This window comes from Marmota monax, unplaced genomic scaffold (assembly GCF_021218885.2).
Source record: "Marmota monax isolate L192 unplaced genomic scaffold, Marmota_monax_Labrador192_F-V1.1 WCK01_AAM20220418_F8-fsc00397, whole genome shotgun sequence".
NCBI classification, from domain to species: Eukaryota; Metazoa; Chordata; class Mammalia; order Rodentia; family Sciuridae; genus Marmota; species Marmota monax.
In genome coordinates, this window is record NW_026692162.1 from 397,413 (window position 1) to 420,740 (window position 23,328).

General features: G+C 49.1%; 2 protein-coding genes across 7 annotated transcripts in view; one reads left to right on the plus strand and one right to left on the minus strand.

The window, feature by feature from the left end:
* Positions 1–2,938, plus strand: part of Epn2 (epsin 2) — a 96,393-nt gene extending 93,455 nt beyond the window's left edge. For all 6 annotated transcript variants that reach the window (XM_058572179.1, XM_046420689.2, XM_046420681.2 and 3 more), the window contains one exon: positions 301–2,938. In XM_058572179.1, coding sequence (XP_058428162.1) covers positions 301–599 — 299 coding nt within the window. In that variant the 3' untranslated portion in view covers positions 600–2,938. The remainder of the gene's footprint in view (positions 1–300) is intronic.
* A 6,025-nt stretch (positions 2,939–8,963) lies between these two features.
* On the minus strand, positions 8,964–23,090 carry B9d1 (B9 domain containing 1). Its single transcript, XM_046420701.1, has 7 exons — positions 22,905–23,090; positions 21,263–21,331; positions 17,836–17,947; positions 13,497–13,593; positions 13,053–13,115; positions 9,632–9,699; positions 8,964–9,259 (listed from the first exon to the last, which is right to left on the minus strand). Exons 1-7 carry the CDS (start codon positions 22,965–22,967, stop codon positions 9,141–9,143), a joined length of 591 nt encoding a protein of 196 aa, XP_046276657.1. The 5' UTR covers positions 22,968–23,090; the 3' UTR covers positions 8,964–9,140.
* Positions 23,091–23,328: the final 238 nt, after the last annotated feature.

The following is a 23,328-nucleotide window of genomic DNA, read 5'->3' on the forward strand; positions in this document are numbered from 1 at the left end:
AGGAGCTAGAATCTCTGAGCCTGGTGTGTCCTAGAAGTGCCTTGTTTAGCTTTGTGACCCCAGATAAGTCACAGCTTCTCACAGCTGTCGTCTTCTTACCCTGTGTGATTCCTGTGGTCATCGGATGTTTGTTAGTGCCTCCTTTGGACTCAGCCAGTACTGTAATGGGCATAGCAAGGAACAGAATACAAACCCTGACCTGGAGCTCAAAATCTAGACAAGAGCTGACTGTGGAGGGTGGCTGTGCTGGATAGTATTCTCCGAAAAGCTCAGTCCTTGTTCCTCTTGCTCTCTCTCCAGGTGCAGCTGCTGCCTCGGCCCCAGTCAACCCCTTCCAGGTGAACCAGCCCCAGCCGCTCACATTGAACCAGCTGCGAGGGAGCCCAGTCCTGGGGAGCAGCGCATCCTTTGGGCCTGGCTCAGGAGTAGAGCCCGTGGCTGTGGCCCCTATGACCTCAGCAGCCCCACATCCAGCTGTGGGGGCTGGTGGCTCCTCTTTGACATCACTGGGCCCTGCAGCGATGAACATGGTGGGCAGTGTGGGCATTCCCCCATCAGCAGCTCAGGCCACCGGCACAACCAACCCTTTCCTTCTCTAGTGCCCCAGGCTCCGACCTCCCTGAGTGAATGCCTGGAGTACCAATGTCAGAGGACTCGTAGCAGGGACTCTCGTTTGTGGGGTGGCGGCTGAGAGTGTGGAGTGTTAGGGCTTTTCAGTTCCAGCTTCCTGGTGAAGGGTTGTCCTATGGCCCCGACCCTTAGACTGAGCAGCACATAGCTGTCCACGCTGTGTGGGGTAGGCCTGCCCTTGCCGCCGCCTCCCAAGTGCTCAGCTCCCAAGCTCCTCTGAGGCCTTGGACAAGGAAGCAAAGTTATCAGTGTTGCTCTGGCCCCAGCCTCAGCCCAAGGGTCTCTGGCTTACTGCCTAGCCCCAAACTTGGGACAGTCGCCTCGTCTTTACTCCTACCCCGCAGCCCTAGGGGCACTGTAGGCTGTCCCCAAGGTGGATGGGATGAAGCACCCTTCCCATTCAACAGTGACCTGTGGGAGAGTGATTGTGCATATTTTTCTTTTTCTTTGACTCGTGTGTGAGTTCAAAGTAAACACCACCGTGGACAACTCTTGAATTAAATCCACTAGAGCAAGCTTTAAAACTAACCTGAGCATAACCCTGCCACGTGGCTCTATGCTTGTACACGTTTGCACATATTTTGTTTAGTACAGTTTCATATTTGAGTTTGCAGAATTATCTAATAGTCTTTTTTTGGCTAATATTTTTATAACGTGGTTCTTATTTAACTGTCTAGTTTTGATAGAATTTACCAGGTCAGGCTGACTTAAGATCTTGGCACGTGTCATTTTAGTGGTTTAAATCCTCTTATTTATGGTTTTAACTGTAAGAAAATTTAAAAAGGAAGAGATGTTTGGATGACAAAAATATGCCTTATGGAAAAACTAAAGCAAATTCTTTATAGGGGAAAGTATGAAAATTTGATTACACAAAAAAGATGATGTTTATTTAAAAAAACAAAAAAACAAAAAAACCTCCAACAGCAACAAAAACTCACAGCCTTCAGTTGCCTTTTCCTTTCTCTATTTTGGTGATTTACAAAAACCAGTTGACTCTCAGCCTTTTTGGCTAGTTCATGAGAGAGGCTTTTATTTCTTAACAATATGCCATCTTGAAAATTGAAAAAAACTAACTTATGAATGTGACTCACCAGTTTTTACCAACTAATTCCTTTTTTAATTAATGTCATGCAGGGATTTAGGGACTTCTGTTTACAGTGGGAATCTGAAGTGGTGGAATTTCCCTTAGCCTTTTGTCCATGCTCTCCTCTGACTCGGTCTATGCTCAGGTTAACGACAGGATCGGGTCCCAGAGGTCCCTGGGGGATGGTCCCCAGGCTGAGATAGAGGCAGGCAACCAGGGCTGGCCCTGATCCATCTACCTGCCAGCTCTAGGCACAGGTTGCAGTTTGAGAAGTAATCGTCTCTTATTTTCGAGATGAAAAAAAAAAAAATCATTCTCACATAGGATCGAGTTTTAACATGCACTAATATCTCCCACTCCCAACCTCCTGCTGTTCTTACCCCATCCACCACTGTAAAGAAAAGTATTAAGTCCCAGATTATAAATTAGAAAAGACTTGCTTTTCCCCAGGGAAGGGACAGTCCCCTGAATCCTGTGTCCTGGCAACTTGCCTGGCAGATATTTCTGAAATCGAGTCCCAGCTTGGACTTCTCACCCCCAGCTCTAAAGGCAGCCGACCACCTGCCAGCTCCTCTCTGTTCCAGGAAGAGATCCCACCTCAGCACCAGCATGGGAGGGATCCACAATGGTCTCTGGGCTGCCAGGAGGCCACTCGAGCTCTGAGTGAGGACTGCCTGCTTGGGCCACTCCTCCCAGAACTGGAGGCCTGAGGCCAGCCTTGGTGCATTTGCCGCCCAGGAAGGCAGGTGGCTGGGTTTCTCTTGCTTGGGGAGGGTGGGGGGCACCATGGGATGCCGAGGCAGGGCGCCTGCCCAGGATGGTGCTCTCCCTCAAAAGGTGCAGGGCCTGGGCCAGCGTATAGGGTGGTATATCAGACTGCTTGGGGTCAGTGATTCTTTTGTAATAGACAAGAGTCCTTCCTTATGTGACTGAGGCCCCAACCTAACAAGCCTCTGGGCCACCCAAGAGCAGCCCTCCCTCCGCCCAGCTCCTGTTACAGGTCATCCTGAGTGCACGTTGTCCCTGTTGCCCACTGCACTGATCATGAAGCCACCAGTTGCTGCCACGTGTGTTGCACACATGCTACTGTGCCCCCTCCTGATGAGCATCATGGTGGAGGAAGTCACCCAGCCATTTCCCTGTGGGCGGGTGGCTGGTTTTGAACTTGTGTTGACTGTTGATACTTATTTACTGTATAAATATAATTTATCATTTGTATCATGATGCGGTTTCTGGCTGTGTCCTTCTGCCTTCCATATTGTCCATCCTGTGCCACAGAGGGTTGGGCAGGCTAGGGAGCCCATTCCTGCCCATAAACAGCCTGGCTTACCATCAATGAGGTTATCACCCAGCCCAAGTGTTCTTCGGGGGGAGGCCTGCCATCTTGGGGTGCAGTTAAGTGTGGTCTCAAGTCCTCTGCCCCTTCCTTTGCCTGCCCCTTTGCAGTGGTGTTCCAGTGGAGGCCTGTTTTGAAGGAGACGGCAGCAAGTGTGCCTTTTCCAAGGCCTGGCTTCCGTCTACCTTAGAGGCCTCCCAGAAGAAGCTGCTACCTCATCATTTGGGGTAGACTTGTTTTGAGCCCAGGGGAGTGGGGAACTGGTTTGGTTAATGTGTCATCAAATACTTTACTCTTTTTCCCATACATAGACCAGAAGGTTCCCTCCATCTCTGCATCCAGCTCAGAAGTCAAGGATCTCTGGGGGGTGGAGCACATTCTCCAGCAAGGCAGGACTGTCACTGTGCCCTCCCCGCTGTCAGCAGCAAATGGTGCAGCAGGGGTAAGTGACCATAGTAGGCTCCAGTTGGACACTGGCAGCTGCTGGTCCTTGGCAGTGACCTGTGAGGTCACCTGTCTAGAAGACAGGAAAGGACCTGATAAAGTTGTGTCTCTTTTGGCAGGGAGGTAGTAGGGGAAGAGTCTCCTGACCAGTTTCCTCCGTGACTCCAGGCTCTGTCCTCTAGGAATAGCCCATCCTTTTTGTACTCCGCCTGCTATAGCCAAGGTGGGCATCAGTGTGTGCTGCTGGGGGGCTTGGCTCCCTGCCTGCGGGTAGACATTCCTGGTCAAGACCTGTCATGTCAAAGGTAGTGTACCAGGCTCGTGGGTCTTGCTTGGCAGTGTTCTGAGCTCTTTGCTTCCCATCAGTTCCACATACAAATAATTGCATTATTTTGGTTAGAGAATTACTTTTGATCCTCCAGTGGTTGCGTCTCCCAGTATGGTCTTCTCCTACACAGACTTGGAGTGGCCAGTGGGACATGAGAGCAGGCAAGAGGTAAGCAGGGCCTGCGTGTGGCTGGTCCTCATGGTATGACCTACTGGCAGCCTGGCTAGTGGGCTATGAGAAGTTCAAATGCATGGAGAGGCCAAGTGGTGGAGAACTGAGGTGCTCTGGGCAGTGACCCCAGATAAGCTGTCAGATAATAGCACCTAGGAGTGAGCACAGTACCGCTATGAACAACAATAATAAGTTGTCTTAAATTGCAGAGTTTGGGGGTAATTTGTTAACACAGCAATAGATTACAGGAGCATACGAAGTTCTTTCTCAGGAGCTGCCAAATCCCCTTGCTGCCCTTCCCCCTCTCTTCCCTCAACTTAATGGTAGTCCTCACGGGTCTATGGGATCACCATGGGAGGGCCACCCCCTCATCCAACTGAATGAAAGACTAGTTATTTTGTTCAAATGAGTAGTAATTTTTATTAGGAATTTATTATTCAGAGCAATTTTCAATCTTGCCTCCTCATTGGTTCTAGATACAGTCTCCTTTTTCAACATTTTGACCCAAAACTTGAGATTGTTTTTGTTCCCTTTCACTTCTGCTTGCTAAGTGGTCAGTTCTTTCCTGAGTACAAACATCATTGACAGCAGCTAGCTCCCACTGTATATTCTACTATCTGTCTCTGTCTCCTAGAGTTGTTGATTTGGCACAAACCGACTTTCATCTTGGGTGACATCATCTGCTTGTGTGGTATGAGTTTCCTGCTGTCCATCCAGTTATCTGTGCTCAGTTCCTGACTGCCCAATTGGTGCCCCTTAAAGTAGTTTTTGTTTTGGGTTACAGCAGAAATCTACCCCTAATAGCAATTATCATGCCTAGGCTATGTAGGAACAAACACATCTCAAACTGCTTGAGGCTAAACACAATAAAAGTGTTTTTCTCACAAAATGCCCAACAGCTGGGAACTGTGAGATTCGTGTTTTTGTTTGTTTGCACCGGGGATTGAACCCACAGGCACTTAACTACTGAGCCACATCCCCAGCCCTTTTTTGTATTTTATTGAGACAGAGTCTCATTGATTTGCTTAGGGCCTCACTAAATTGCTGAGGTTTGCTTTGAAATAGCAATCTCCTGCCTTAGCCTCCAGAGCCACAGGTTACTACACGCAGCTCTCCTTCATGATGCTGCCATCTTCAACACATAGTTCAAAGGGCTCACTCTGTTGACAGGAACAAGAAGGATTACTCAGGCAGTTAAGTAGGTCAGACCTCTAAGAAGTGAGCATTTTTTTGGTCAGAACCACTTGTTTGGATCTACAAGGGGCCTGGGCAATGTCTTCCAAAGTGTGCCCAGGAGAAAATGGAAATGGTCTGGTGAGCACATCATTGTGACAGGAGTGAACCAAGGAGCCATATGCCTCAACTGCTCTTCGTGTAGATGGTTACTCATCCATCTTGCTTCCCATGTCCCAGGCACATATTCAAGCTGTCAGTCTCCAAAGTTCCCCATTGCATAGTTCTCAGTGACTAGCAGGGGCACAAGGGACTCTCCTAGCTGATGGTGATGTTCTTTGCCTCAGCACCGGGGTATGCATTTGTAAAAACTCAGATGTAGCACACTTAGGATTTATGTATTTTGTTGGATATAAATCTTCAAAAGAAAGAACAAAATGGGCTGGGGCTGTAGCTCAGTGGTAGAGCACTTGCCTAGCATGTGTGAGGCACTGGGTTTGATCCTCAGCACCACATAAAAAAATAAAATAAAGGTATTGTGTCAACTAAAAATTTTTTTTAAGAAAGAAAGAACAAGGGCTGGGGCTGTAGCTCAGTGGTAAATTGCCTGCCTCCTATGTGTGAGGTACTGGGTTCAATCCTCAGCAACACATAAAAATAAATTAAGATACTGTGTGTTCATCAATAACCAAATAAACATTTTAAAAAGAAAGAACAATATTGAACTCTAGTTAATGATAAGCATGCTAAAATAGAAAGCAGCTGGTATACTGAAGTCTGCAGTTTATTTTGAAGTACACTAAAACCAAGATGGACTGAAGACGAACAGTTGGACAGATAAGAAAATTCAAGTATAGTCATTGCCCCTCAGTATCCGTGGAGGATGTGTTCCAGCCACTCCCTAACCCACAAATACTCTTACATAAGTGGTTTAGTAATCGCACATTATCCCATATTCTTTAAATCATGTCTAGATTATTTATTATATATGTAGATGATGTACAAATAGTTGTTATGGGGCTGGGGTTGTGGCTCAATGATAGAGTGCTTACCTTGCATGTGTGAGGCACTGGGTTCGATCCTCAGCATCACATAGAAAGTAAATAAATAAAGGTATTGTGTTCATTTACAACTAAAAAATATTTTAAAAATAGTTGTTATACTGTATTATTTAGGAAATGATGAAAGAAAAAAGTCTATCTGTTCAGGACAGACATGATTTGTTTTTCTGATTTTTTTTTGATCTGTGGTAAGTGCAACCTACAGATAGAGAGTAGGAAAATGGTCCTGGTAGAATCTAGGTGGTGGGTATGAGGTATTCACTATAAAGTTATAACTTTTCTTTGTTTAAACAATTTGATAATCTTGGGGGGGGCAGAAATGGACAATTAAACTAACAGTGGCCCACCATGTCAAAGCTGCTGACAGATGGGGCAAACTAGCCTTTAGGATTGAACATGGATTTGAGAGGGTAGAGGTCTCAGGCAATGACAGGAAAAGTTGGCTGGCCTAGGTGGGGGTGAGGCTGTAGTCAGAGGAGACAGCATCTTTAGGAGCTGCAATAAAATAAGGCCAAGAAGTTGGTGGGCAGCTGGCAGTGTCCCAGGGACTTGTGAGCTGAGGCAGGAAGAATGCATGTTGGAGGCCAGCTTTAGCAGCTTGGCAAGATACTCAGCAACTTATCAAGACCCTGTCTCAAAATACAAAATAAAAGGACCAGGAATGTAGCTTAGTGATAAAGTGCCCTGGGTTCAATCCCCACTATGAAAAAAAGAAAAAAGAAATGAGGTAGAGGGGCCTGGGGTTTTGTTTCTTGTGGTTTCTCTGAGTCGTTCTTGAGTGGAGGCTGAGGGGAATCATTGTGTCGAGGATGGAGGAGAGCCCCCTTGTGGATATGACACCTGTGAAAAACCAGAGGGCACAGGCTTTTGTGTGTTCCCAAGGGGCAGCCTCTGGAAGGACTACGAAGATCGTGTCTCTGGGAGTGTGGGATGCTGTGGCAGGACCAGGAGGAAACTATTTGGTGGAAGGGACGGAGAGGGTCCTGGAAGTTTGGAGACAGAAGGTATGAAAGAGTTTTCTCAGAGACTGCAAGAGGGAGTGGTCTGAGGAAATACAGTGGGTCTCTGGGCACAGTGAGCACTGTGGAGGGCTGAGTTGTGGGCAGAGGTGGGCAGTCAATAGGCTCCATGATTGGGTGGATGGATGGGGAGCCCCCACTGGGGCTGAGGTTTTGTTGGGTGAGTGTACAGAAAGGAAGAAGGGGCACAGGTGTTGAGGGGAAATACGGTGAGTGTATGTAAGTGATGACCACAAGTTCTGTAGTGGATAGGACAGACAAAAGGAAAGAGGGGCTGACAGCTGGCAAAAGGCAGCTGGCTGGCAAGTGGCTTGGAGGTCCTGAATGGGATGAAGGGCTGTTGGCTTGAGAGCCCCAGGGAAGGACCACGATAGAAACAGTTGTCTAAGAAAGGGAAGCTCAGATCCAGGTTTTGCAGGTGATGTAGTTGTTGGTACCAAGCAGCTCTGACCACAGAAATGGGAACTGAGGCATAGAGGAAAAGATCACTGTAAGTGAGGAGGTTGAGGAAGTGGCCAAAAGTGTTTGAGGGATCATCCTCAAAGACCATGATGCCACTAAGAATAGCTGCAGAGTAAGTGATCCATGTAGGCACACCTTGGTGGACACTGATGGTGATGTGGTCTGATGGCTTGGCCTTCAGGAAGGAGGTGGTGGTCTGGAATGCTGAAGAGCAAAGACACATTCTATCTCTGGGCCAGTGGTGAAAAGAGAAAGATACCGTTCAGGGGGGCTATGGGGGCAGGACAGGTTTTGGAAGGCAGGACGCTTTCCATTCAGAGATGATGTTTGGTGCCAGGAATATTTGTTGACAGATACGGAGTTCCAGAATGCACAGTGAGTTGGGGGAAGGAGACAGGTGTGTCCTGAGAGAGAAAGGGTCGGGGAAGAGGGTCTTTGGGCAAGTGCCAATGATGGTCCGGGGCCACATGCAGCTGTGAGTCTCGCAGTCTGCAGGTGGGGAGATGGGAGCTGTCCTACATCCTGCTGAGGGTAGTATCCAGGCCAGAGCAGTGTGCATGCTAAGGAGAGCTCAGGGACTGGGCAGGGACAGTTCTACTGCTCATCTCTGGAGGCTCACCTGAGGCGGCAGGAGATGCTGCCTCATGATATGCCAGGACATGCGCGTGGGGGTGAGGAGGCTCAGTCTTTGGCATTCCTGCTATGGTCACAGAGACCTGTTGCAGGTGGCCCAGGACCCCATGGATGCCAGGGGTGTTGGGCTGCGGGATTTGCCAGAAAGTTGCATTTCAGTGAGCAGCCTCCCACCTTTGGAAGGTTTCCAGACTCTGTCCTCAGGCTGTGTGGGGGAGGCAGGAAGAGGGCAGGCTGGGGGTCACTGTCCTCAGGGTATCTTGCCATCAAACTCCTGCCAACAGGACTTTCTCCTTGCCCAAGGAGGCAGGTAGTCATGGGGTGCAATTGGCACAGCGTCAGGCATTGAGCAAGTGACTCTACTTCATACCTGAGGTGGGTGACGTGTCCATTTTAGAGATGAGTACTGAGGTGTCAAAAAGGCCACACCCTGGCTGTAAGCAGCAGAGCCAGTGTTACATCAAAGCTCTGGTCCTGACTGGCCATCCTGGTGTGCAGTCCCCTGCAGTTTTCACCTCTCACAGTGCCCTGAAGGACTGGGGAGGAGAGAGGTCTGGAGGCCACAGCCCAGTGACCTACTCCCATGGCAGGAGGTACTAAAAGGGAGAGAAGGCAGCTAGGCTTTCTGAAAATGTAATACTTTATTATACAAAACAATCTTATTGTCCCCAAACCCCCGACAGCACCAGGCTGCACTTTAGGCTGTGGCTAACTCTGAAAAGAAGCTCTTGGTCATTTGAGGGCCGACCAGGCCAGACTTGGGGTGGGCAGGTGGAAGATGCCTTCTCCAGGGGATGTCCTATGGCAGGCTGGGCCCCTGTGTGTCCACAGGTCCAGTGTCGTAGCCCAGCTTTCTCATGTCCTTGGTCACCACATTGAAGAGGAGGGTAACAAAGCCCTGAGAACGGACCCGGGTCACTGGAAACAGAGGGGCAGCATCAACCAGGCTGGGCTGGGGCAGACAAGCCCAGGATACTTTGAGTTTCTCTCTCAGCCTTAATATTCTCTTCTGTAAAATGAGGATGGCAGTGCTCATGGGGATTCAAAGGGCTGCAGTGGGGTAAATGACATGGCAAGCCCTCTGCTCCAACGAGGCGCTCATCTGGGAGGTGCTCTTGGAAAATTCTCAGGCTAGCTCCTGCAAGTACCAGGTTGCAGGTGCCTGGAAGATCCCTGGCCTTCACCCCCAATCTCTTTCCAAGTATCCTGGGCTCGAGACCCACCTAGTCCCTCCCCAGGCTCCAACCTGCCTCCGGGCTGGGGATGGGGGTGGAGGGCACCAAGCTTTACCTTCCCGGCCTTCACCCTGAGCCACCACCTTGGGGTCTGTGTATTCGGGTCGCCGTCCCATGAACCAGCTGGGAACACAGGAAAACATGGGTGAGCAGGGCCCTGCCTGGGAATTCTGGTCTCAGATACTGGCAATGGGCTCTCTAGGCTTCAAAACCCAGTATCTCTCCTCCAATGTATCCCCTATGAGCCAGGACCTGGGCAGAATCTCCCTGGGCCCAACCTCCCTCTGTCCAACTGGACACCAAGAGTGGTGGTGTCTCTTGTCTGGGCCGCAGGGCCACTGGAAGCCTACTAGGGCTTCTGCCAGGTCTCAGGTGTTCTGCAGCCCCATGCCTGGTGTTAGGCTTTTCTGGCTCAGTCTTCCGTGGGTCTAAGTCACAGTCACGAGGGACGAAAGCTGAGGGGTGAGGCTGGGCTGGGCTAGGTAGAGCCTGAACCCAGGTGGAAATCCCTGAAAGCTGACAGCTAACTTTGGGGGAGAGGACAGCATAACTCCAGTATCCCTGGGAAGGAGGGCCCCACTTGAAAGAGGGGCCAGATCTACTCCTCAGTTTCATCCCTGAGTAGTGTGGGATCCTAGGACAAGTCACTTTTCATCTCAATTTCGTCAAGTGTAAAATGAGGATAATATTGGTACCTTCCTCTTGGGGTTGTGAGGTGAGGGCACTCTGTCAACTGCCATCTGAACATTACCCTTCCTTGGTAGGAACTGGCCCTGGGATGCTCTGAGCGGCAGCCGTGGTAGTGACTCCGCAGGCAGGCCCTGCTAAGGGCAGCACTCAGCCACAGGTTCTGGCCCCGGCAGTCAAGTTTCCCCTCACAGGAGCTTTGCTCTACAAATGCCCGGTGACTCTCCAGGCCACAGTTCTGCAGTGGCAGGGCAGGGACAGGGTAGCTAGGAACCACCTGCCTCTCCCCTGGCAGCTCCAGGGCCTCAGGACCAAGCATGAAGGCTGCACCTCGGACACAGACACACCCACTCAGCCAAACAAGGTGCATTATTCCCAGCTGGGTGGGTCAGGCAGACGCAGATTCTTCCCAGCTTGGTCACCCGAGAACAACTCACGTGCCTTCGAGCCTCTGTCCTCACCATGAGCAGTGCCAGGCAGGCCCCCTGGTAACGGTGACGAGCCACACCACTGCCCACCCCCTCCCCTGGTGCCAGCATGGCTCTGTTCTTGGGGCTCAGAGCTCTGTCTGCAGGTTCTACAAGGCTGCAGGACAGGAGGCTGTGTGGAGACCAGAGCAAGGGAGCGTTGCTCACTGACTCCAGGCTCTGAGGAGAGGGACAGAGTGGTACAGGGAAGCCAGAGTTCCTGCCGGCAGCTGTCCATTCCAGGAGACTGGATGGGTGGGGCCCCACCCCTCTGTGCCTATCTTCATCACAGAACAAGGCTCTAACAGCATGCACCTCACAGGTGGCTGAGGGCTGAGCCAGGGGGACCAGTCCCACCCTGAGGACCAATCAGCAGCTGAAGGAAGCTGGATGGGGGAGGGTAGTAGAACAGCAGAGAAGGGAGCTTCTGGAGGATGCTCCTGAGGGACCGACCGATGGACTGCATCTCCATGGATACTACATCCAAGAAGATTCTGTCATCATACTTCACTAACCAGAACCTCCTGTTTATGTAAATTTTTTTAAAAAAAATTTTGTCACTGGGGATTGAACCCAGAGGTGCTTAACCACTGAGCCGCATCCCAGCCCCTTTTATTTTGAGACAGGGTCTTGCTCCGTTGCTTACAGCCTCACTAAGTTGCTGAGGTTGACTTCAGACCTGCGATCCTCCTGCCAAGCTGCTGGGTTACAGGCATGTGCCCCTATACTGCACTGTTTTCGTAATGCAGCACGCACTGCCTTGTGCAAAGGGCAGGAAATGGCACTGCACTGAGCTGCCATCCCTCAGGTAGAGGCAAGATGATCACTTGCTCTGCTGGCTGTCAGGCCTCCCTCCTCAGCATGGAACACATTCCTCAGGGACCTCATCAGGAGGCCCAAACTCTCCCTTTGGAGGCTGCGGAGCAGAGCAACACTGTGGCAGGATGGCTATGAGGACTCTCAAAGCCCTTCCCCAAGCCTGATGACATTCCCAGGTTTTCTGGACACCCCTGGGGGTGGGTATTGCACCTCCAACTGACACTGACCCAGGGCATCTAGCTAAGCAGCCCTTTCCCACCTGGTGGACTCCCAGAGGGGATCCTAGGGGCAGTGGGCTCCCAATCCTTGACCTGAGGCTAGTGGAGAACATTGTTCCTCCTCCCTACAGACCTCAAAGCTCAGCATGGCTTCCTCTGCTCTGAGCTGTCCCTCTTCCCGGCAGGGTTTGACCAGGTCCCACTCAACTCCTGGCCAGGTTGCAGGAGGCCACTTGCTGGTTGCTGCTTGGGGACCCTGGTGGTCCTTCATTTCTTGTCAACCTGCCGGGAAGCAGTGGAGGCTTGCACCCATGTGAGCAGAGGGGCACTTCCATCTGCAATCCCCAGGCAGTCAGCTGAGGCCTGGTTCGCCTTCTAAGTGCCTACCTACATGTGGTAGGGGATAAGAGTCTTTCCCACTGGGCTTCCTCCAGCATCTGTCCCCTGGGCTCTCTCCACAAGACCCTCCCTGCCTTCCTGATGTCTCCCCAACACTCCGCCACCTTGACACTTACTGGCCATAGCAACCTGGCTGCTCCTAATGCACTAAGCCCACGCTCTCCTCAGGGAACAGCCAGTGCTTGCTGTTCCTTGTGCCTGAAACATTCTGCCCCCATGTCTTCCCAGGGTGGCCGCTTGGCTCCACTTGTCTTTGCTCAAATGCTTCCTTCTCCCTGAGGCTCCCACACATAAAGGATTTAGTAGCTGACTGATAAAAGCTTCCGGGGATTATTGTTACTGTTTTAGGAAGGCAGACTCCCACTGCTGGATTGTACCTGGTGTCACACTCTGGAGTGAGCATTTTCCCTTCAGACACGAGTTTTTCCTCTGCTCCATCTGACACAAAGTTTTAACAGAGCACAGAGTAAAAATGCACTGCTTGCCACTGTGGTGGCACATGCCTGTGATCCCAGCTATGAGGGAGGCTGAGGCAGGGAGGTTTGCAAGTTGCAGGCTAGCCTCAGCAATTTAGTGAGAACCTGTCTCAAAGTTAAAAGGCCTGGGATGCTGCTCAGTGGAAGAACGCTCCTGGGTTCAATTCCCAGTACCAAAAAATAAAATAAACAGCAAAACAAACAACATCAAAGTGCACAGCCTTATGCTGCCAAAAAAGTTATTGGTAACTGAGCAGCCCCCAAATCCTGGGGACCTGTACCCATTTGTCCCCAGTATATGGGGCGGCCCGAAGGCCTGGCAGGTTTCCAGGCACATCACCAGGGATGGATTATGACAGCCACTGACCCACTAGAACAGGAGGTGATCTAACTACAGGTAGAGAACTCACCTTGTGAACTTCTGCAGTTTAGACGTAGACTCTGGCACAAACATGGGGATGGTCCTTTTGTGCCTGTAACGAATATGTTCCCACACGGATATATTGAGGAACAGGAAAGTAAAGGCCCTTCCAGAGCCTCCACCAGGCCGTGAGTGGGAATCCTCACAGATCAGGCTGCGTGGCTACAGCCTTATAGAGGTCAGAGTCCTTTTCTTTTCAGGACCCATTTCCTCCCCTCCCCACCTGTGTCTGCTGACAGTGCGAGCCTCACACTATGGCCTCTTTCCAGAAAGGCCACACCAACCACATTCCATGCTGAGCTGCCCAGGCGCTGGAGACCCAGTCTGAGCTCAAGATGGAAAAGGCAGGGATGGCTGCCTCAGGACAAACCTGAAGAGTAGGAATGAAGGACCCATGAGGTACAGGCTGTGGCCCAGGGATTCTAGGACCTACCGGCCAGGAGAGAAAGGCACGTGTACCGCCCCATAGCCACGGACCACATCATTCCCGAACACGTCTGGTCCATACACACTGAGCACGATCTGAGGCCCTTGGGAAAGACAAGACCAGGGTCAGCAGGTGGGAATCAGGAGAGATGCAAGGCAGGCAACAGAGTGTGTCCAGCTGAGTCAGAGGATGGCACTCAAAGCCTTGGGGACAGGAGATTGCTTGAGGAAGGGATATGAAAACCTCAACTGCACTGAGGGCTTCTGCCCACCCTGCTATTTCCCGTGCCTCTGCTGGTACTTGGGCATGGGGAGATGAAGCCAAAATGCTGTCCCAGCTCTGACACTTGATGGATACAGAAATGCTTCAGAACCCAGGAGCCCATTAGATTATACCTGAGTGTGACCACCTCCATCAGAGATGAAGCTCCCAGCGTAAGAGAAACTGGCCCTCTGTTGCTCTGATTGGCCCTGGTGGAGGGTGCTCTCTTGGAGATGTCTAAGACAGAGGACTTGCAAGTATCTCCCTTTATACTAAGTTACACCTAGAATGTTCTTTCCTCTGTATCCTGTTGACACCAAAGAAGGTCCATCAAGTGCCTTCACCTAATTAGTTCCTCTGTCCCTATGTGTATGGGCTGGCCAAGTTTACAACCTGCAGCTACTACTGAGCAACCTCAGGCAAGTTATCTAACCTCTCAGCTCCTTGGCTTATCTCTAAATCATTGGTAGCTGGGACTGGTGGCACGTGCCTGTAATCTCAGCTACTCAGAAGGCTAGAACAGGGGGATAGCAAGTTGGAGGCAACTTAGTGAGACCCTGTCTCTATAAAATGAAAAGGGAGGTAGCTCAGTGGTAGAATGCCCCTGACTTTAGTCCCCAGTACAGCCACAACAACAAATCCCTTGGAATAGTTTCTAGTGCATAGAAAGCCCTCGATTATTATTACAGAGGTGTTTGTTCTCTTCCTATCATTGCTCCTGCACCAAAGATGACTGCAATTCTGAACTTTATGAAACCACACCTTCACTTTTCTTTAAGCTTTCCCTGCCAAAGAATGTATTCCAAACACAGTACTTCAGTTTTACCCACTGTTTAATTTTATATAAAAAGAATCATACAGTATATACATTTTTATACCCAGACTCCTTAATTCAAGGTTATATTTGTGAGATTCACCCAATGGTTTCATTTACAGGGGTTTGTTCATTTCTGATGCTGTATAATATTCCACCACTGGAATATAAGGCATTAACTGTTCATGCTAGTTCTTCTTTGGGGGCTGTTATAAGCAGTGAGGTGCTAACCATCTTTGCACAGGCTCTGTGCACCCTTCTGTTGGGTATAAACCCAAGAAGGGAATTACACAGAGCAGGCCTGCATATCTGTTTTCCAACAGGATGGTGTCAACATGCCCCGCTCACCAGCAGTGCTTGCTGAGTCCTTACTACTCAACACCTTCACTGGTCTTGGCATATCTTTCTTTAAACTTTAGCTACTCTGGGGAGTGAACAGTGGGAGGTCACTGTGGCTTTAATTTACATTTTCTTTCTTTCTTTTTTGTTATCTCTTCTTGCTCATGGGATTACAGGCATTAATTAAGAGCTTCTGTTCGTCAGAAGACATTAAAAGTGCAAAGACAAGTCACAGGATTCACATGCATCCATAGTATAATCAGCAAGAAAGTGGCCGTCCACCTGGGATCAAACCCAGGGCCCCACAGGTAAGGCAAGTGCTCTAATAGTGAGCTACATTTCCTGCCCCCAAGTATTTTAAAGATTTTCTTAATAAGGTTGAGACTTTCCCCTGTTTCTTGTTCACTTGAATGTCTTCTTTTGTAAAGAACCTGCTTTTTGTAGTTTGGATATCTGGTGGATCCCAAAGCTCCTGTGTTAATGCAGAAATATTCCCAGGTAAGATGGATGGACTGGGAGAGCTGTAACCTAATCAGTGCATCCTAGTTTGAAATGGACTGTGGGTGGTAAATGTAGGCACGTGGGGCGTGGCTGGAGGGGGTAGATGACTAGGGGCATCTCCTGGAAAGGGGCATCTTCCCTGTGGCCCTTTTGGGTCCAGAGCAATTGAGTTTAATTAATCCCATGCATGTGAGTTCAACATAAACTTTTTGTTCTCAAAGTTGTTCTTGTCAGGTATTTTGGTCACAACAACAAAAAAGCTAACCCTGTTCAAATCTCTTGCCCAGTTTTCTACTAGATGGCCACTTTCTTACTGATTTATAGTACGGATGTGTGTGAGTCCTAATTCTATTTATTTATTTATCTATCTATTTATTTATTTTTATATGGTGCTGAGGATTGAACCCAGGGCCTTACACGTGCTAGGTGAGCGCCCTACCGCTGAGAGTGGTAGAAACCACACCTTTACTTTTACCTATGCACTTTTAATGTTTTTTGATGAACAGAAGCTCTTAATTTTAATATGGTCAACTTCATTGATTCCTCCATTACAGAATGCTCCTGGAACACCTTCCCTTACTTTAGTATCATGGCCACTGGCTATCCTCCCAAAGCTTGTTTTGCTTTCATGGTTAGATTCACCTGAGGTCAGTATTCATCTTTTCTATGTGTATCCAACTGTCTTACCACCATTTATTGAAAAGGTCCTCTTTTCCTTCCCACTCTGCAATGCCACCTTAGTTGTGAATCAACTCTACATAAACTTAAGTCTGTCCTGGTGCTCTCTAGGAATATGCTTATGTCTTCCCATGCCCAAACCATTTACACTATCTTATTATTGTAATAGTATAACTGCTTTATAGTTGACGTTTGATATCTGGTAGAACCAGTTAACTTTGATATTATTATAAATTACATAATCTTTATTGTTTTTGGTATGTACTGGGGAGTAAACCCAGGGCCTCATGCATGCTATGCAGGCATGCTATCACTGAGTTACATCCCCAGCCCTGTAAAGAATATATTTTTTAAATACCATTTTAAAATTTATTGCTAGCACACAGAAATCAAATTTTGGGGGGGTGGGGGGCGTACCGGGTATTGAACCCAGGGGCACTTAACCATTGAGCCACATTCCCAGTGTCTTTGTATTTTATTAGAGACAGGGTCTCGCTGAGTTGCTTAGGGCCTTGCTAAGTTGCTGAGGCTGGCTTTGAACTCACAATCTTCTGGCCTCAGCCTCCCTAGCCTCTGGGATTTTCAATTCTCTTGTATGAGTTTGTGTAAAACAGTCTGGGTGTGGTGGCACATGACTGTAATCACAGGAACTCAGGGGGCTGCAGTCATAGGAGGATCACAAATTCAAGGCTAGCTTTGGCAGTTAGTGAGACCCTGTCTGAAAATAAAATAAGCCAGGTGCAGTGGCGCATGCCTATAATCCCAGTGGCTTGGGAATCTAAAGCAGGAGGATCAAGAGTTCAAAGCTAGCTGCAGCAATTTAGCAAGGCCCTAAGCAACTCAGTGAGACCCTGTCTGTAAATAAGATACAAGAGGACTGGAGATATGGCTCAATGGTTGAGTGCCTCTGGGTTCATCACCCAGTATCAAAATAATAATAATAATAATAATAATAATAATAATAATAATAATAATAATTAAAAAAAGGGCTGGGGATGTAGCTCAGGGGTAAAGTGTCCCTGGATCCAATTAAAAAAAAAGTCTAAACATAGAAAAGGTACAGTAAAAATACTAGGCAAAGTTTTACAGCTTCAATGTAATCTTCTGGGACCACCATCATTTAAGCAGTCCATTGCTGACAGAAGTATCATTATGCAGAGCATGAAAGTACTGTGTTTTATCTCTTTTGATCATGTTAAGAATGTACTTGACCTTCCAGTATCTGGAGATACTATCTTATTTTTGCTAGTTATCATTCATATTGTCTTGATTCCTGTGTGCCTCTTTATTGAATACCAAAAACTATTTTTGAAAAAAAAAAAAAACAACAACAACATGGAAGTAATTTCCAAAGAGATTTCTTATTTGCTTTTTCTAGGTGCTGGGCTGTAATAGTCTTGAACTTTAATCCCAAATCAGGGGCTGCAATCCTGAGGTAGCTCAGTTTCCATCTTTCCTTACAACAGGGCAGCTCTTTAAGGTTTCCTCTCAAGTTGGCCTAACCTGACCCACCTCTGAACTTTCAGAAGTCACAGCACAACATGCAGCAAATAAACTCAGAAGGGGGAGTAAGGAAGAAGTGGCACTAAATGGGCAAGTGCATCAAAAGCTGGTGCCCAGATGACAGGAGTGAGGATCTGACGTGGACAGTGGTGTGCAAGATGACGCAGAGGCTGTCCTGGGGCAACGTGTAACAGCTCCAGCCACCACCACCCCACCCCACCCCGTCACTGCAGGGCCCCCCAGACTCACAGCCATAGGGGTTGGTGCTCTTAAAGGTGACATCAATGGGGAAGTTCCACACAAGCACTCTCCGCACATCTTGGCTCTTGGATGTGATCTGTGAGATCCCCTCTTCTAGACCCTGTGGGGACAATGACAGTGACAGCTGGCCTGAGATGAAGGCATCACACAGCTCCCACCCCTTATCTCGGGCAGGCAGTCAGAAGGACTGCTTTTTCATCTACCTTCTACCCAAACATGAACCTCCAGAGGGAATGGAGAGCCTCCTAGGCCTGGAAACTTTATGCAGAGTCCCCCATCAGGATGTGGTGACCCCAGAGGCCAGCCCTTCACCAGGTACTCGATCTACTCTTGCTATGGCAGGAAGTGGCAGTGGCAGTGTTTGTACTCTCACTCCTATAGCACTAGTCCTCCTAGGTCATTCCCATATATGTGCATTATTTTTCCACCACAGTCTTTTGACTCTACTTTCCCCTCTACCTACCCATTTTTTGCTTCCCATACAGCAAACTCCTTGAAAGAAAGAGCTGTTGCCCTCACTGGCTGCAGTCTGTCCTCTGCTGGGAGTTACTGGCCATTCTTACAGGAACCTGTTCCAGTCTGGCTCCATCACTGTACCAAAGGGGTTTTTATGAATAACAACAGTGGCCTTGACATTGCTGTCTCCAAGTCATTTTTCTGTCCTCATTCTACTTGACCCATTAGCAGCATTTGACAGAACTAGTGATTCTGGAAGTTGTTGATCTTCTTCCTCTTTCTCTCCTTCTCCTCCATGTTTTTTTTTTTTTTGGTTGTTAGTTTGTTTTTGAGGTGGAGTCTTGCTATGTTGCCCAGAACTGGCCCAAATTCCTGGGCTCAAATGATCCTCCTGCCTCAGTCTTCCGATCATGAGGACTCAGAGGCTGCTTTTGCCAAAAAACACTGGACTCCTCATTTGTGCCTGCAAATGTATCTCTGCCCCCATTTTGCATCTGTCTCCTCCCTGAGTCACCCTGGATTCCAGGAACAGGCCTGGTTGGGAAACATCTTCCAATAAGTACAAACTACTCCCCTGTTAATAGCAACTTTCTTATCCCCACAAGCTTCCCACCCCCAATCCTGAGATAATGATCAACTGGACCACCATTTGACTCAAGCTGCTTGACTAGACCTACTTTTGGCTCCCTTACCTATATAATCTGGAAGCTCATGGCAGTACCCCTGGGTTAAGATGCTTCATCTCACTTATCTCCCCAATATGGCCATATTGAGTCAAGTTTCCTTCCTGCTATTCATCATTACTTTTTGTAACGGGTGAGTGGCCAGGCCTGATTTGTTGGGACCCCCGGAGTCAGACCTTTGGCCTAGGACCTCTAGGAATATTTTGAGTAGTTGGTGTCACCATATGTGTCACCATAACTGACCAATGTGCTTCTTGATATTTTTTCTTCCCTTGGTTTCTGGAGGCACCATAGTGTCATGGGGCTTTGTTTTTTGGCTCTTTCTTTTTTTGTACTGGGGATTAAACCCGGGGTACTTTACCACTGAGCTATATCCCAAGACCTTTTTATTTTTATTTTGAGACAGGGTCTCACTAAGTTGCTGAGGCTGGCCTCAAACTTGCAGTCCTCCTGCATCAGCCCCCTGAGTCATTAGGATTACAGAGTCCATCACTGTGCCATCACCTATAGGGCTTTGTAATTCATGGTGGCTCCTGATCAGTCAACCTGGTGGTCCCTCTATAATGTCACAGTGTCCTGAGCTACATCTTTGACTGCTCCTTTACCTGTACATGGTGATCTCCTTGGTTTAATGGCTTTCACTGTGGTCATATGGTGATGATTCCCAAGAATCATTAGACTTCTATCCATAGTCTTCTTGCAGAAAGACAATGGCTATGCTACTTCTAGGTGCTTAGGCTAAGCCTTGGTCTTATTCTTCACTCCTCTTTATCTCAAACTCTACCTCTGTTCAACAGGACAACTTGGTGGCTCTGTGAAATTGAACCACCTCTCATCACCGCCACTGTTGCCACCATTCTCTCATCTGTGTTACTGTAGCAGTCAACTGGTTTCCCTGCTCTAGTCCTTGCTCCCAGTCTAGTCTTAGCATAGAAGCCAGAGGAACATCTTCTGGGGGGGGGGGGGCGCTAGGGATTGTACCAGGGGTGCTCTACCATTAAGCTATACCCCTAGCCCTTTTTTATAATTTTTTTCTTTAGTTATTGATGGACCTTCATTTTATTTATTTATTTTTATGTGGTGCTTGGAATAGAACGCAGTGCCTCCGGCATGCTAGGCAAGCGCTCTACCACTGAGCCACAGCTCCAGCCCCCACCCCCACCCCCAGCCCTTTTTATTTTGAGACAGGGTCTCACTAAGCTGCGGAGGCTGGCCTCCAACTTGCAATCCTCTGCCTCAGCCTGCAGAGGCAGTGGGATTACAGGTATGTCCCATCACACCCAGCTCCAGAGGGAGCTTTTTCTTCTATTCAAAACTCTGATGGGGTCCCATCTCCCCCTGAGAAAGGTCCTGGTCCCTATCCTGACCCACTGAGCCCTACAAGATCTGTTCCTGTGCCTCCCTACTTCATCTCCAGTTATCTCCTCCTTGCTCACTTGGTTCACTGGCCACACTAGCCTCCGTGCTGTCCTTAAACATGCCAGGAACACTCTGACCTCAGGGCCTTTGTACTCTCTGCTTCTTCCCTCTAGAAAGTATTTTCCACAGAGCTTGTTTCCTTACTTCCTTTTCTGTTTGTAAAACATTGTTTAATCCTCACATCAGTTTAAGAAGTGGAGGCCAACTTATGTAACCTTTCTAAGCCTCACTTTCCTCTTCTGGACAACTGACGTGCAAATATTATTTGCCGGTAGCCATTCACTGAATAACTATTATGGAGTCCTCTGGGTGCTGGGGATACAGTGGTGACCAAAACCAGATCCATCAGATCTTTACTCAAAAGTGATCTCCTTGGTGAGGCCTTTCCTGGCTACCTTGTTCCAGCCTCCCTCTTTTCCTTTATACCTCCTGTGTCCTGACTTCATTTACCCCCTGTGCTTTTCATTAGCTAACACACCACAATATTGTACTAATTATTATCCATCCTCCCCATCCCAAGGATGTATACTCAGGAAGATAGGGACTTTTGTCTGGCTTTGGTTACCACCAAGACAGCTCTCTAGGGCTGAACTGCCTGCACTGTCCAATTTTCCTCTTTGCTGACATGGGTGAACTCACAAGGTAAAGTATGCGGGTAATTGCACACTTCCGGGATGCTCCATGGTAGCTGTGCTCTCTTCTCCAGCTTTACCAGGAACAAATGTTTGGATTCCTTCTGACCTTGTGTCTACCTCTCAGTTGATTCTGGAAGGGAGGGGGAGGGTGTGATGGACACCTTCAGAAACCCTAACAGTCATAAAGCCTGTGAGTAAAGGAGGACCAAGAGTCCAGCTTACCGCCGTGGGGGCCCAGTCCTGTCCGTACACAAAGCAGTACTTGCAGTAGAGGTCGTCATACTCTGGAAACTGCGGAAAAACCACAGTGACTCTGTTTATTGGGGTTCAAGCTGAGTCCTGCACATTGGCTATGCTAGTGAAGATGATAGGAACTGTGAACGTGAGGCACCAGGGGCGGGGTCTAAGAGACAGCTGGGGATGTAGACATGGAGTTCAGCAGAGGCTGGAGACTGAGATGAGAGAGTCTGAGGGAAGAGTCCTGGGCTGTCACTGCCCCTGAACCTCTTTGCTGTTTCTGTCTTCTGTCTGATATGCCCTTCCCATTCCATCATCGGGCAAACTCCTACTCATTCTTCAAAACACCCTTGAGGGAGCCTGCCTTGACTCCCAGTCTGACTTAAGGGTCACTTCTTGGTTCCATCAGCCTCTGTACTTCCCTCCATTAAGGCACTGGATACTTATGCCAATGTCTGTCACTCCATTTACCTGTGAAGAGCCAACAGATTTCATGCCTTTCTGTGTCCCCAGTGCCTGATACAGGGGTGGGCACAGACAAGATCTAAGGGAATGGGGTTGATGCAAAAGGTCTGAAAATCCAGGGAGCCAATCAGATCGCAGAGCATATGTATATGGCTGGAGCTAAGGGCTTGAGGACAGGGAGGGGTTCAAAGAAGAGAAAGAGGAATAATGGGGGGTGGAAAGTTCTGAGAGCACCCAGCCCTGAAAGGGACAGAAGGAAATGGGGATAAGACTGGGCAATAGGCCAAAGTTGGGGTGGACAGGGTAGGCATATGGAGCAATATCCTGATGAAACAGAAAGGCAGACAAAAAAACCTACTGAGCATCAAGCCTGGGAAAGCTATCTCTAAACCATCACCTCCAACAAACAGCTTGGAAGGACAGTGTAGTAAAGCTGTCAGAGAGGCCTGGGATCAAATCTCACCTTTACTCCTGGCAAGTTTTCCCAGCTGTAAAGTGGGGATGTTAGTAATACCTTATTGAGTCTTCTGGGTGCTGGGGACACAATGGTGACCAAAGGACTGTTATGAAGAACAGTGTTGAATGCTGAGTCTGGTACATAGTGAGTACTTGGTGAATGTTGGCCTTTATTTATTTGTAATAAATGGTTCTTATAAAGTGTAGGGGGTGAAGAGTAGCGTCCCTTTGATCTGACAGGCACACGCCCCCTGGATCATTCCAAGCCGTCAAGGTTGAATCTGACTCATCCAAACATCAGATTCTAACCCAAGTTCCAGGATGGGGCGCGGTCCTGACGTCCCAGGCACATTCACTCTGGGAAGCGGCCCTGCGTCCTAGTTGGGCCACCGCAGCTCCCATTATTCCCCGGAGGCTCCTGCCAGTGACTCAACCAAGTGGCCACGATTCAAGCCCGGAGCCACAGGCTTGGCCGCGTGCAGCCTACGGACCAGGTCAACCTCTCGAGGTCTGTTTTCACTCCTGCACGTCGTAGCTAAGGATCCCCAGCAACTTGGCGCCCAGCTTCAAGTTCTGGTTCTCCTCCCCGCGTAACTGAGAGAGATTCCGCGGAATGACACGGCGGCTCTCCAGCCCCGCGGGCTTGCGGAAAGGGTCCTGGGGGGACACTGGGGGCAGGCCCGGGCGGGGGTCCTTGGCTGCTCACCTGGGCGCTCTCCACCTGCCCGTTGACCATGAGTAAGAAGACGCTAGGACTCGCTGCCGCCATCGCAGGGTTCGGGGCTCGTGAGACCCACCCTGGCCGCAAGCGCGGCTAAGAGGCATCCGGGTCGCTGTGGAAACAGACGGCGTGGCGCAAGGGACACGTTTGTTGGCAGCTGCAATTTCGCGAAAGAGTGTCGGGTGTGGAATGCTGCGCAGGCGCAGAGGGTGCTCTCTGGGGGCGGGACTTATGGAGGGCGGGACTAGAGGGGGAGGAGCTTGGCCAAAATTAAGCCTGCCGGAAGCCATGTGTTAAAAAAAACATATGCTCATTAGCCTCTAGGTGTCGCTGTGCACTACCCCGAAGAATGCAAAAGACCCAAGCGGAGGGAGGATGCTGCAGTGCTCAGAGCGACCACAAGCCGTAG

Coding starts and splice junctions, on each gene's coding strand:
- B9d1 (XM_046420701.1), bottom strand. CDS start 22,967: ATGGCGGCAGCGAGTCCTAGCGTCTTCTTACTCATGGTCAACGGGCAG. Junction 9,700..13,052: donor AAACTGCAGAAGTTCACAAG/GTGAGTTCTCTA, acceptor CTGTGTTCCCAG/CTGGTTCATGGGACGGCGAC. Junction 9,260..9,631: donor TCAGGGTGAAGGCCGGGAAG/GTAAAGCTTGGT, acceptor CTCTGTTTCCAG/TGACCCGGGTCCGTTCTCAG.